Genomic DNA, 12,261 nt, shown 5'->3' with positions numbered 1-12,261 from the left:
CCGAAAGCGTGTTGCTCGAATTTTGATTCGACGGATAGATCATGGATACATATGTATGTAGATAATAGATCCTGCCGAGGTTTGTCATCAATCAATCAATCAATCAATCAATCACTCGGCAGGTCATGCTAGGTAGTGTAATGTGCACATGGGAAGCGCAACTCTCGCCTGGGTTCACTGCGATTCGATCTGTGGACCATATTTTCCCCGAAAACCAGCAAAACTATATGTAGCCATGCTCACCTACGATGCGCACCACCCTATCGACCCAAGGAAGTGACCAGGGACCTGTCCGCGCTGTCAGACAAGTTTTCCGCGGGGTGCACGCACGTAGGTATCCATCCGCAAGGGGGTAGTTCAGTAGGTAGGTATTTCATTTACGATGGAGTAGAGCGAAGGGGAGGGAGAGCCAGGTGATTCCTAGTTATGTACCTAGGTAGGTGTCATAGGTACATACATAGGCGGACCACAGGCGGACCAAAGTCGAAGACGGACCGTTCTGTGACGGAGCGATCGAAGAGGAGCCATATTTTCGTGGTTGGACGGAATGACAGGCGATATGTATGACCATTGATGTAACACCTTATGTGGTCCGTGCTCGGGCACTTGGAGTGGTGGTAATGGTGCTCGGTAAATCTCGGTGGTGATGGTGGGCGCGGCGGGAGAAGGTTGAAGACTTGGAGTTGGCAGCTTCATGGATGGCGTTGCGGGTGCTTCCATCAGCCCACTGGGTACAGAGTTCATGGGCTATGTATGAGGGAGGAATCCACGACATACATGGAAGCAAAGTCCACCATTGTTGACTGTTGCAGCCACATCGTGAGCAGTAGAGTACATAAATTATCACTCGACTACCGAAGCTTTGGGGAGGGAAAGAACACGACTTCCATCCTGACCAATCGGTAAGGTTGCCGAGCGCCGTAGGTACCTGTACCCATCATGCAGTGAATAAGGGACTACATACCCCCCTTCACTCGGTTACCTCGCTACTCCTTGGATGGGAGTACCCGCGGTTAACTAATGTTGTGGACACCTCCGGAGTCGAGTTTGAATCGCTGCGCGCACAGGATCCACTACCACCACTACTACTACTAACACCACGCACCTCCTCCTTCTCCTCTGCGTACTCTCCAGCTCCAGGCAGACGTCAAAGACTCGAAGTGGCTCATCTCATCTCATCGGGTGTGCGTGCGGCAGCCTTATGGAAATACCCACCTACATACATGTCGGTAGTTGCAGGGTACATACTTCTTACCTACATAAAGGTCAGGGCCCAGTCAGGGCGATTGTGACCGACCAAGAAGTATATATATACCGCCAACTGACGAGAAGTTAAAGGAGAGTAGAGGAGGAGGAGGAGGAGGAGGAGGAGAAATGGGATTACGGTGATTCCGAGTTCGAGTTTGACTTCGAGTTCGAGTTATGGTGGAAAGGGGGTACCTACATACCTCCCTACCTACATAATGTACCCAGGGGGTGGGGTGGATAGGTGCATGAACTTCGGGAAATAATCCGAATGCGACGGTGACGGTGACGGGTGCGGAGTGCGGAGTGCATCGAGTACCTATGTACCTACCTCAGGTATGTACACTGCGGGACTATCTGGTTGCATCCGTGGAACTTTGGCAAGACGGCTGGATTGGATACTAGGTAGATAGATAGGTGCCCGTGGATGGCTGCTGTGGCCCTGTGGAAGTTGAGATACCTACAGTAGGTACATACATAAGTTTGGAGGTTGGAGGGCTCGACTGTCGGACTACTGCGTGACTGAGCAGCGCGGGACGCTGTGATTATCCACATAATGTAGCTGGTAGCCTCACTCGTCACGAGGGACGAGGGAAGAAGAAGAAGAAGAAGTAGGCCCCCCATCTTGTGCAGGGGAAACAGTCTGACTCTGGCTCTGACTGTGGCTCTGACTCCAACTTCAATTCCGCCTCCAACTCGAGCTCGGACTCGATCCTGCCCCCGCCGCGGCAGGCAGGGCAGGGCAGAGAAGGGAAGTCAGCACGGCCTCAGCCAAGGGCCAGGCAGCCACGCGAGGGGACAAATACCTAACAATGGGAAGCACCCAGTGGTTTCCGCGGGCTGGCATATGTTTCGAACCAGAAGCAGCCGTATTAAGCGATCAGTGGTCCGAGTTTTGACGAGAGCTTTAATCCCGTCTTGCCATGTGGATGTAGAGACGAGCGGGGGGGGGAGGGGGGGGGGGGGGGGGCTGGTGGAGACGAAGTACCTAGATGAAGTAGATGAAGTAGATGAAGTAGATGAAGTAGATTTCCGAGTCCCAATATCGGCTGGCTGGCCGTTGGGGGTGTGAAGGTCCCTCCATACCAAGGGACGTCGGCAGCCGTGTTTCGTTGAGCGTATACATACCGGCCTGTATCTCCATTGCCGTCGTAGTCGTAGTCGATGCGTGAGCACTCCTAGGTATGCTACATGTAAGCAAATAACGGATGCGTGGGTAGTAACCAGTAGCACAAGAACGTACGCACGTACGTACACACACGCACTTTAGGTTCCAGTATCGCGGAATCATCGCGGAGTCACCGACTCATCGGCGCGAAAGCATCAATCGTGTCATACCCCATACGATAAGGTAGATGAGATGTAAGTCCACACATATAAGTACCCGCCAGGCCATGAACACACGTAGTACGTACTCGAGTACATACACAGCCAGAAAGAGGAAGGTTCCATCGACTGACTGAGTCGAACACTAACAGCAACAGTTACATGGCATGGCGCACCGGAACCGGAACCGAAACCGAAACGTATTGTACTCTACATGGGATTATAGGTAGACGAGTGATACTTGGTGCTGCTCAGCGGGAGGAAAAACAAAAAATAGTAAATAAAAAACAAAACACAAAAAACAAATTAAACGCCGGCGTGATTATGGTGTTCAGGGGGAGAAGGGGGGTAGGGTGCTACCAGAGGAGGGCCCCTTCTCCAGCATCCAGCGTCCAAACCCCAGCACGGGTCCACCGTCCGCCCATGATATGTACTCTATACCTAGGAAAAGCATGACTGTACACAGGCAGGGTGCATTCGCTAGACGGACGGACGCAACCAGAGCAGGTACATAATCTAGCAGTTACTTTGGGAGTACCGTGGAGTACCGTGGAGTAACTATCGAATGTATCAACTGCCGCTCCGGCGTTCATTTGGCAGGCAGTTGGCAGTTGGCACTGGGCACTGGGCACTGGGCACGTGGCAGGTGCCACTTATCTTCGTAACTTCGTTATTCCATGATGCTACTGCCGCTGCCGCTGCCGCTGCCGTTGCTGTTGCCGTGCCGCTGTCCATGTCCATGTACAGACTCCACAGAGCCACAGAGCAATCGGGGCAAACGGCGTAGCATACACAGAGCAGAGCAGAGCAGAGCAGAGCAGAGCAGAGCAGAGCAGAGCAGAGCAGAGCAGAGCAGAGCAGAGCAGAGCAGAGCAGAGCAGAGCAGAGCAGAGCATTGACTCGACATCTGTAGAGATGCACGGTACTAGAGAGGGCGTCTGGGGGAGGGTCCGAGATAACTTCCCCGTCCGCTATGTATTGTACCTACTCCACTCTTTCCTTGCAAGTGTCACGGTGGCATAAATACTCCACATAGGTATATGCAAAGGCGGGACAATCCAGTGCACCACATAACTAGAGTCCAACCACAAGTTTCACATGACAGATAGTTAGAGTTATGTAGTTAGGGTGTGTCCCCCCCTCCCCCTCTTCAGGCTTCCGCCCCCTCCCGCCAAAAAAAAAAGTTGAGGGGACGAGCTCGAGCGGGGGTTGGTTTCGGCCAGAAATCGTCAGCGTCAGAGTATTAGTTAGTTACGACTCACGAGGCAGCATGCCGAATTCCATTCAGTTCATTTGCTCCCGCAACCGGGGCCCCAGCATACGGTATGTAGGTAGGTAGTAAGTAAGTACTCGTTGCGTACTCAGCAATCCGCAAAAGAGGAGGAGTGCTTTTTCGGTTGGAGACAGCGGGAAGACCAGTGACCACACGTCCGAAATATACATAGTACCTAACTAGCATTGCTATTACATAGCATTGCTTGCTTGGAGGCGATCCTCAATGATGCAAGCGCAACGGGCCCAAGTACTCCGCCCCCGCCTCCGCCGTCTGGGGTTTGCAGCGTTTGCAGCGGCAGTCTTTGTTACCTACCTAGGTAGTTAGCCAGCCACATACCGCAGCGCAGCGCAGCACGGCCCCACCGCGCCGAATCCTTGCAAATCTTGCAAATCTTGCAAATCTTGCAACAAGAGCAGGCAGAGTTCAGCTTGGGATATGCCTCAGCATCCTGGCCCTGCATCCTGGGCTATGTATGGGCTAGAACCGCAGAGAAAAAAACAACGAGACGTTTGGCATGGCGGCCAGCAGCAGGCAGCGAGGAAACGTGGTTGGATGGCCTGCCTTGGGGTTTCTTATGGCACCCCTGCCTTCGTCTCACAGGGAGGAGGATGAGGATGAGGATGAGGAGGATGAGGATGATGAGAAGGAGGAGGAGGAGGAAGATCAAGAAGATGAGGATGATGAGAAGGAGGAGGAGGAGGAAGATCAAGAAGATGAGGATGATGAGGAAGAGGAGGAAGAAAAGGAGGAAAGGGAGGAAAAGGAGCAGAGGAGGAGCAGAGGAGGAGGATTGGAAGGAATGGAAGGGAGGACGATGAGGAATGGAAGGAAGGGAAGGATGCATAAGGCAGGCTTTGCGAGTGTAACGATAGCCTCCCTTTCGACTGCCTGCCTGCCTGTTTGCTTATCCACGCCCTGGCTGTTGGTGGCTTGGACGTGTTGGACGACACACAGGTACCGTAAGATACTTACGTGGGTATTGTGTCGGCGGAGTCGGAGGGCACCAGAGATGGGGGCTTTCCAATAAAAGGCGGAGGATATCAAAGAAGGAGGCGCACCAGTGAAGGCAGAGGGCACCAGAGAAGGATACGTTCCAGCGAAGGCGGAGGGGGCACCAGAGAAGGAGCCCGCTCCAGCGGAGGCGGTCGCTCGTATTCCGTCGAGCGTGCGTTCGGGGAGCCCTCTGGCCGAGCCCGGATTGGTGGCATGCGCAGCAATGAATCGGCAGCATCTTGCTGGTTGAATCGGGCAAGCACAACGGTTCGGGCTAGCCGGCCGTATGGACGGTTTCTGCAGCAGTAGCAGCAGCAGCTCGATCGACAACCATACGAGTGGGAATGCTGCGTCGACACAGCGTCTCATCGATCTGCTGCGACCGTCGGCTGGTGCGATGTGGTATGCAAGAGTCATGTCTTCGCACCGCTTGACACGTAAGGCGGTAGTCTGAAGGCATTACGCATCTGCCGGATCCTGTCATTGGGTTGAGCCGACGCAAGAGCTTACTGGTTTACGACGACGTACCTCTTCGATAGGCGGACGGTTTCCGAGGGATGGGCAGGATGCCTAATGTTCGGCGCGCCACAGGCCAGGCGAGAGCGGTCGAATGAGCACAGGAAGCCCGGGAGGGATTCCGAGTCATCGGAGATAGGGATAGACGCACCCCATCGATATGAGATGGTGATGGTGGTGGTGGTGGTGGTGCAGAAACGTGGACGGGTAGGATTGCGGCCGCCGGACTTCGAACTGCTGGAGATTGATCTCTTGCGCACGAAGGGCTCGATTACGACCTGGCCGCCGGAATTCGAGCTGTTGGAGATCGATCTCTTGCGCACGAAGGGGCTCGATTACGACCTGGTCGCCGTCATGTTGGATCTATAGAAATGCGGACGTCAGCCAAGTACTGACATATTTATGCACACGACTGAGCGGATATCCCGTATATACTCCGGACATGAGGGGATTGCGTCTCATGCTCGTAACTGCCAAGTCTCATCGTGTAGCGTTCCCTTTTGGACCCGCAGTCCCGTATACCCGCTCCATTCAGCCACTCCCGCACCGACATATCGTCGCTTCACTCTTCCAGAGGCTCTGCTCGAGATGATAAATCAATATACGGCCTTACTGGAATATGGCTCTGCTCACGATGCAGGAGAGAGAGGGATCATCAATGTACCGTTGCATGCGCACGATCAGTGTTTTTTTCTTCTTCCTTTTTTTCTTTGTTTAAACATTGATTCTCTGACGATCCATGTTTTTTTGGAGGGGGTTTCTTTTTAATAATCATTGAGTATCTCACGATCCATGTCGAACCGCAATCGCAGCACTTCCTTGTGCTAACGAGTGATGGGAAGTGAGTGCTTAGTTCCAGCCCTTCCATTAGGCGTTCGAAGAGGGCCGTCCAATGTGCCGAGCTCTGACGGTTGATTCTAGAGCAAGTTACGGTATCTATACCGATACACTCGTCGATCTGTGATCTAGCAGCAGAAACCGGCGGGGGTTCTCGTCTGTGACACGACAACTACTTGGGTGTATGTACCTACAGGAGAATGGCGAACGGCCGTCGAATGGCAATGCAGAATCCGCCATCCTGCGCTGTGCTGCTCTTCTCGCTTCCCCCTCATCCATCCCAAGCGGAGCTACCTAACCCACATACATCACATACATGTCTGCCAATCGGACAACTATTTCGGTAGGCACTACTGCAGCCTCGCACACCCGCCTTCAGATCAGAGCGGGAAAACATCTGGAGAAGCTAACCCAGTAACCACCACCACAGTCCACTTATTTCCGAGCACACACCTTGCTCACACACACCACGGCCCACGGACCACGGACCACTGCGTGCTCTGGATCCCAGGTCGGACAAAGAAACGTACGGGCAGAAAAAAGGGCCGTGGTTGCTGCCGTGATGGTCTCCGATGGTTGGAGATGGAAGAAGAGAGAAAGAAATGCAAGCACCAACCCAGGCAACCCTGCTTTGCAATCGCTCAGTTGCTTCTCCGCTCCCCCCACTTTTCCGTGCACTTTAACCTATGCCGTCGCCGGTTCAACTTGAACTTGAACTTGAACTTGAACTTGAACTTGCCGTGATATGGGCCGTGGACATTCAGCAGGCGGCCATCGTCACAAGAGGTGGAGGTGTGGTAGGCAGATTGTTAGCTGCCATATTCTGCAGCCATCTTCAGTCCTTACATATTGCGGTTTGCTGTGCATCGCTCTCGGAGGGACACTGCATTCATGGCCGGCCACAGCTTTGGCCCGTGGCCGTCCAGTCTGACTTGACTGTCCACGCCTTAGCACGGTATTTCCGAGAACAAGAGGGTGGATGAGAAGTACCTAAGGTACCTAGTGCTACTTCTTCGTGCTGAAACCCGTTTGCATCGAAATCACCCCGCCCACCCACACCAACTACCAGACCTTCCTTTCTTCCTCCTTCCCGCCCTGCCTTACCACTGACACATTCGCATTCTCACCCATACTCTCAGCATCTACACTCAGCATCTACACCGCAGCATTTACACTCATATCAAACAACATCACACCAAACAACCCTACACTACCGTCGACGAAGCCTACCTTTTGGATCCAGACATCGGCATCTTCCCCGCTACCGGCGCCTTCGTAGTAGGCTTCCTCAACGCCTTGCCTCACCGTCAAGCCGGTCCTTTCCAGCTGTTCGGAGTCCTACCCCTTGCATTTCATCGTCGGAACTCTCACCGCATGACTACAACTTCAACCTGTTAAGCATTCAATCGGGCGGAGGGCCGGTCACCACGCTGTCTGTCGGCATTTTGGAAGCCTGGCTGCTGTGTTCGGACTGCTGTTGATATTTGCTGCGTTGCTGCTCGCTGTTTGAATACCATTCGATTATCTCGTCGGCCTCACTTCTCGTTCGGAGCGGTTTCCTCGAGAGTCGACATACCTATTCCAAATTCTCATTCTCACAGCCAGCTTGCACCTTACTCCTTACCTAACATTCCTGCCCCCAATTTCAATCCGACTCTTGCACTACACGCATATTCATCTACCTATCACTCATTCCTTGCAATCACCGAAACACCCCCCTCCTCGACTGGCCATTCAATCAATTGCTGCACCAAACCTAACTCACCTTCTCACGTCTCGAACCGGTCAGCCTAGAACGGAAAACAATAGGCAACCATCCCAAAAAGCAACGACCAGCGTCATCCTTCCTCCCCGCTTCCTTTCCAGAGCTTCCTTTCACATCCTTTCAACCCTTCCATTCGCAGCAAATCTTTTTTTCTTTCTTTCTACCCAGCGCCTGCAACTCGCAACTGCAAATCGGGAAGCCTCTCTTCAAGCAAATCACATCGACATCGCCTGCGAGAACTGCACTACTGGGTGGGACCCTCCGCTACTCGGTAAGCTTAACCAATTTTACCGACCGATTTCGCGTGGGGATTTTTGTCGAACGAGGGTTGCCGTCGAACGAACATAGGGCTGACACTAGACCGTGCTCTGTAGTTTCGGCCCCGCTCCATCACCCAGCTCGAACAGCGACGCGTATCATCCTCCTGCTCCTCCCCCCACCTCGGTCCTTTGTACAAACCCACGTCGCACACCGAATCTTTGTACAAACCGAACCTACCAGTAGTGCTGGGAATCGATCGAGCTATCGTCCTTCTTGCTACCCTCTTCGACAACACCGCCCGATACCCTGCCTCGCGACACACTTCGTAAGCTCCGCCTGCATTTTCTCGACACCTCGAAAAACTCGGAAAGAGCAAGTGAAACAAACGTACATCGCACTACTTCCGCGACATGGCGGATCATCAGACCACGGCAGCTTCGCGTGCTGCGGCTGGCACCAGCAATGTTCGTTGCGATCCTCCCCCCGGTCCGCGACAGCCGCAAACGAGTCGGGCAAGGACTGACAATGCGATTCTAGATGAGAGGAGGTCGATTTACAGACTTCACCCGATCGCCCGGCGCTTCGATCGACGAGACCACGACAGCTTCACAAGCTCCGTCGCAAGGGCTTCCGAACAACCCGCCGAGCTGGACGATCTGGGGATCGCCTCCCGGAGCCGGCGCCAGCAGTAGTCTCGGAGGTGGCTTTGGCGGTGGTGGTGGTGGCGTGACTGATCGTAGAGGTATGTCGCATGCACACTCTCCGGTTTGCTAGGAATATTTTTCACTGACTTGCAGCACAAGGTCCCGGGTCCGACGATTCTTATCCCCCGCCTGGTGCTTCGGCCGGCGCTTTCGATGGAAAACAAGGTTCATCGGCGCTGCTCGAAAATGACACGTGGAACAAGTCATCAATGTGGTCGGGAGAAGCAACGTCGCCCGGAATCACCAACGTGGCTGCAGCAGATCTCTCCCGGTCTCCCGTCAGGATGCGCACGAATCCAAAATATGAGAGTCCCAAGCAGTCGACCGAGATTCCTAGGAGCTCATCACCTTTCTATCCTATGCCTAGACAGGCAGCCGTCGGACGCGGGACAACCCTGACGCAATCCCCGGGTAGCAAAGGATACCTAGACCCTTCGTCCGCCAGCTTCGGAGATGCCTTGGACTTTCAAAACAACCGTGGGCGACCCATGGAGATGGGTCAGTTTGGGGGTCAACGTTTCGGTGGCGCCAACAACACTGGTGGTGGACGACATCTGGGGTCCGTGTTGGCGGGTGCTATGGAGAGCGATGAGCACAATCAGCTGCGTAGAGGGCGTGGTCTCTCGAACTCTCGAGGGATCGTTCCCTCTGCCGATCACCTGAACACTGCTGGCCGTAGCGAGAGCCTGCCCCCTCAGCAGCGCGCGAATTCGACCCCCCCAACTTACAACCCGGATCAGTCACCACCACCCAACGGTGCTGGCTACCCTTCATACACCCACATGCCGACTTCCCACGGCGGAGCCCAGCTCGGTGGCCATCCCCTTCAAGGGCAGCCCTACTCCCAAACCAGATACCCGGAACTGAGCCGTGAGACCCGGAACGCCGAGATGATCGCCCAGGTCAGTCAACTATCCGTCGAGGACGACGGCGACCTGTACCAGGGAGCCAGGCAGCGGCCTCCGTATCCTGCATTCACCACGCAGACGCCGCCCACCGGCAATATCAATTACCCGCCGCAGCCGCAATTCGGGGAACTTGCGTACCAGAGACACGCTGCCCAGGGATCGCATGGCTCGTCCCCTTGGTCTCCCGATGAGACTCTCTTCCGTGGACAGGATCAGTACAACGATCAGTTCGGTGAATTCGGAGATGGTTATGGCGAGCAGCGCATTCGGTCCTACGAGCGCAATGGGGCGATGTCTCCCGGTGAGGACTACAATCGGAGAAGTTTGGGCAGCCCGTACTATCCAGCTGGAACTCCGCCCTCCGGCATGGAAGGCATTCGCTCTCCCTCTCGTGGAGGCTCCACCAACCGTACGCCGTCCGGTCAGATTGGTCTCCATCCAGAAAAACTGCGTCAGCAGTTGCTGGTGACGCAACAACAGCAGCAACAGAACCATCATCCGGCGATGCTGATGCGTGACTCGTTGTACCGTTCCCAGCAATATGTGCCAACGAGTGGCAACTACGACTATACTGGCGCGTACAGCAACACCAGAATGCAGATGCCCACGTTCCCCGGATCGATGAGTCCTCTGATGGGTCCAGCGCAAGCTGCACCACCCAGGCGTCACGATGACTTTGGTAGTTTGAGGAGTGCCCTCCTCGAAGAGTTCAGGTCCAATTCGAAGTCGAACAGACGCTACGAGCTGAAGGTAACAATCACACCTGCCCCGTGTATTGGAGCACCTCGATACTGATCCGACACGAGTAGGACATCTATCAGCACGTTGTGGAATTTAGCGGCGACCAGCATGGATCTCGCTTCATCCAGCAGAAGCTCGAGACGGCCAACAGTGATGAGAAGGAAGTCGTATTCAAGGAGATACGCCAGAACTCTCTGCAGCTGATGACCGATGTATTCGGGAACTACGTGATCCAGAAGTTCTTCGAGCATGGGAATCAACTGCAGAAGAGCATCTTGGCAAAGCAGATGGAGGGCCACGTCTTGACTCTGTCGCTGCAGATGTACGGATGTCGCGTAGTCCAGAAGGTACGGGGTCACCCAGGGGTGTCAACACAGCGAACGATGGGCTAACGTTTTCAATAGGCTCTCGAGCACATATTGACGGATCAACAATCCACCCTGGTAAAAGAGCTTGATGGCCATGTTCTCAAATGCGTGAAGGACCAGAATGGCAATCACGTGGTCCAAAAGGCCATCGAACGGGTTCCTGCCGAGCACATCCAATTCATCATCTCGGCATTCAAGGGCCAGGTCCAGACTCTTGCAACCCACCCGTATGGCTGCCGTGTGATTCAGCGCATGTTGGAACACTGCGATGAGGAAGCCCAAGCCTCTATATTGAAGGAACTTCACGCCTGCACCTTTTCGCTCGTCCAGGACCAGTACGGTAACTACGTGACCCAGCATGTGATTGAGCATGGCAAGCCGGAGGACCGCGCGAAGATCATTCAGATGGTCACCGGTCAGCTCTTTCAATTCTCCAAGTAAGGATATTCTCTCTCTCAGCTCCGCCGATGAACGTTACGCTGATCGTGGTGCGTTTCAAGACACAAGTTCGCGTCCAACGTTGTTGAGAAGAGCATAGCCTTTGGGAATGCGGAACAGAAGCGTGAGATTGTTAGAGCCGTCACAGCCCTGCGTCCTGACGGTACTTCACCGTTGCACCTGCTTATGCGGGATCAATACGGCAATTACGTGATCCGTACGTTCCACCGAAATATTGCTTTCTTTCTTGCTGCATAATTCTAACAAACGTTGCAGAGAAACTTCTTACGCTTCTCAGTGGCGCCGATCGTGAGACGCTCGTCGAGCAGATCAAGCCGCAGCTCCAGGCATTGAAGAAGTTCACGTTCGGAAAACAGATCAATGCCGTACGCCCTGCCCGGGTCAAGCAAACGAATGGGACTAACATGGCGCAGATTGAGAAATTGATCTTCAACAGCGCCTCTACTCCCCAAGCCACTTCACCCCTGGAGTCGGCACTGACCACGCCTCCATTGCTCACCACTGGTTGCCAGTCGCCAGATTCCTCAGTAACCCCCTCCACGGGCACTAGTTCGGCCGGCGAAGGACTTCCCGCGACCCCTCCCAAGCCTGCGGCTGGTGGAGTCGAGGTTCAGATCGACGGGCCCTAGATCATGGGGACAAAACGCCTTCTGCCCTTCTTTTCTTTCCTTTGCTCGGTTTCCTGAATGATTGTCGTCTTGGGTTGGGGATAGCGATTTGTCTGCTTTGCTGATTGTTCTCTGCTGCATTACTACGGGCCACTTCATATTGTCTTGAATTTTCATGCGCTGGGTCTATCTACTTGTATCTACGGCGCGCACGGGGTCATGTGGGTAGTTTGTCTGGTTGGTTGGTTTGGGGG

The 12,261-nt window shown here is 54.2% G+C and overlaps 2 protein-coding genes across 2 annotated transcripts; one reads left to right on the top strand and one right to left on the bottom strand.

Moving 5' to 3' along the window:
• Nucleotides 1-4,505: 4,505 nt before the first annotated feature.
• Nucleotides 4,506-5,533, bottom strand: BZA05DRAFT_249058 (uncharacterized protein). The gene is made up of 2 exons (XM_051480012.1): nt 5,369-5,533; nt 4,506-5,317 (listed from the first exon to the last, which is right to left on the bottom strand). The coding sequence occupies exon 2, from the start codon at nt 5,255-5,257 to the stop codon at nt 4,553-4,555; it is 705 nt and encodes a 234-aa protein (XP_051341199.1). The 5' UTR covers nt 5,258-5,317; nt 5,369-5,533; the 3' UTR covers nt 4,506-4,552.
• A 3,096-nt stretch (nt 5,534-8,629) lies between these two features.
• Nucleotides 8,630-12,028, top strand: BZA05DRAFT_443399 (armadillo-type protein; the record flags this gene model as incomplete). Its single annotated transcript, XM_051486842.1, has 8 exons — nt 8,630-8,683; nt 8,757-8,961; nt 9,023-10,581; nt 10,641-10,919; nt 10,977-11,377; nt 11,441-11,595; nt 11,655-11,764; nt 11,813-12,028. 8 exons carry the CDS (start codon nt 8,630-8,632, stop codon nt 12,026-12,028), a joined length of 2,979 nt encoding a protein of 992 aa, XP_051341198.1.
• Nucleotides 12,029-12,261: the final 233 nt, after the last annotated feature.

This window comes from Tricharina praecox, assembly GCF_024521635.1.
Source record: "Tricharina praecox strain CBS 144465 chromosome Unknown BZA05scaffold_7, whole genome shotgun sequence".
In the NCBI taxonomy this organism is placed as follows: Eukaryota; Fungi; Ascomycota; class Pezizomycetes; order Pezizales; family Pyronemataceae; genus Tricharina; species Tricharina praecox.
The sequence above is the reverse complement of the archived record's forward strand: the minus strand, read 5'-3'. Positions and strand labels throughout refer to the sequence as shown.

Excerpts from the sequence above, each read along its gene's own strand:
- BZA05DRAFT_249058 (XM_051480012.1), bottom strand. The coding sequence starts at position 5,257 with ATGACTCTTGCATACCACATCGCACCAGCCGACGGTCGCAGCAGATCG.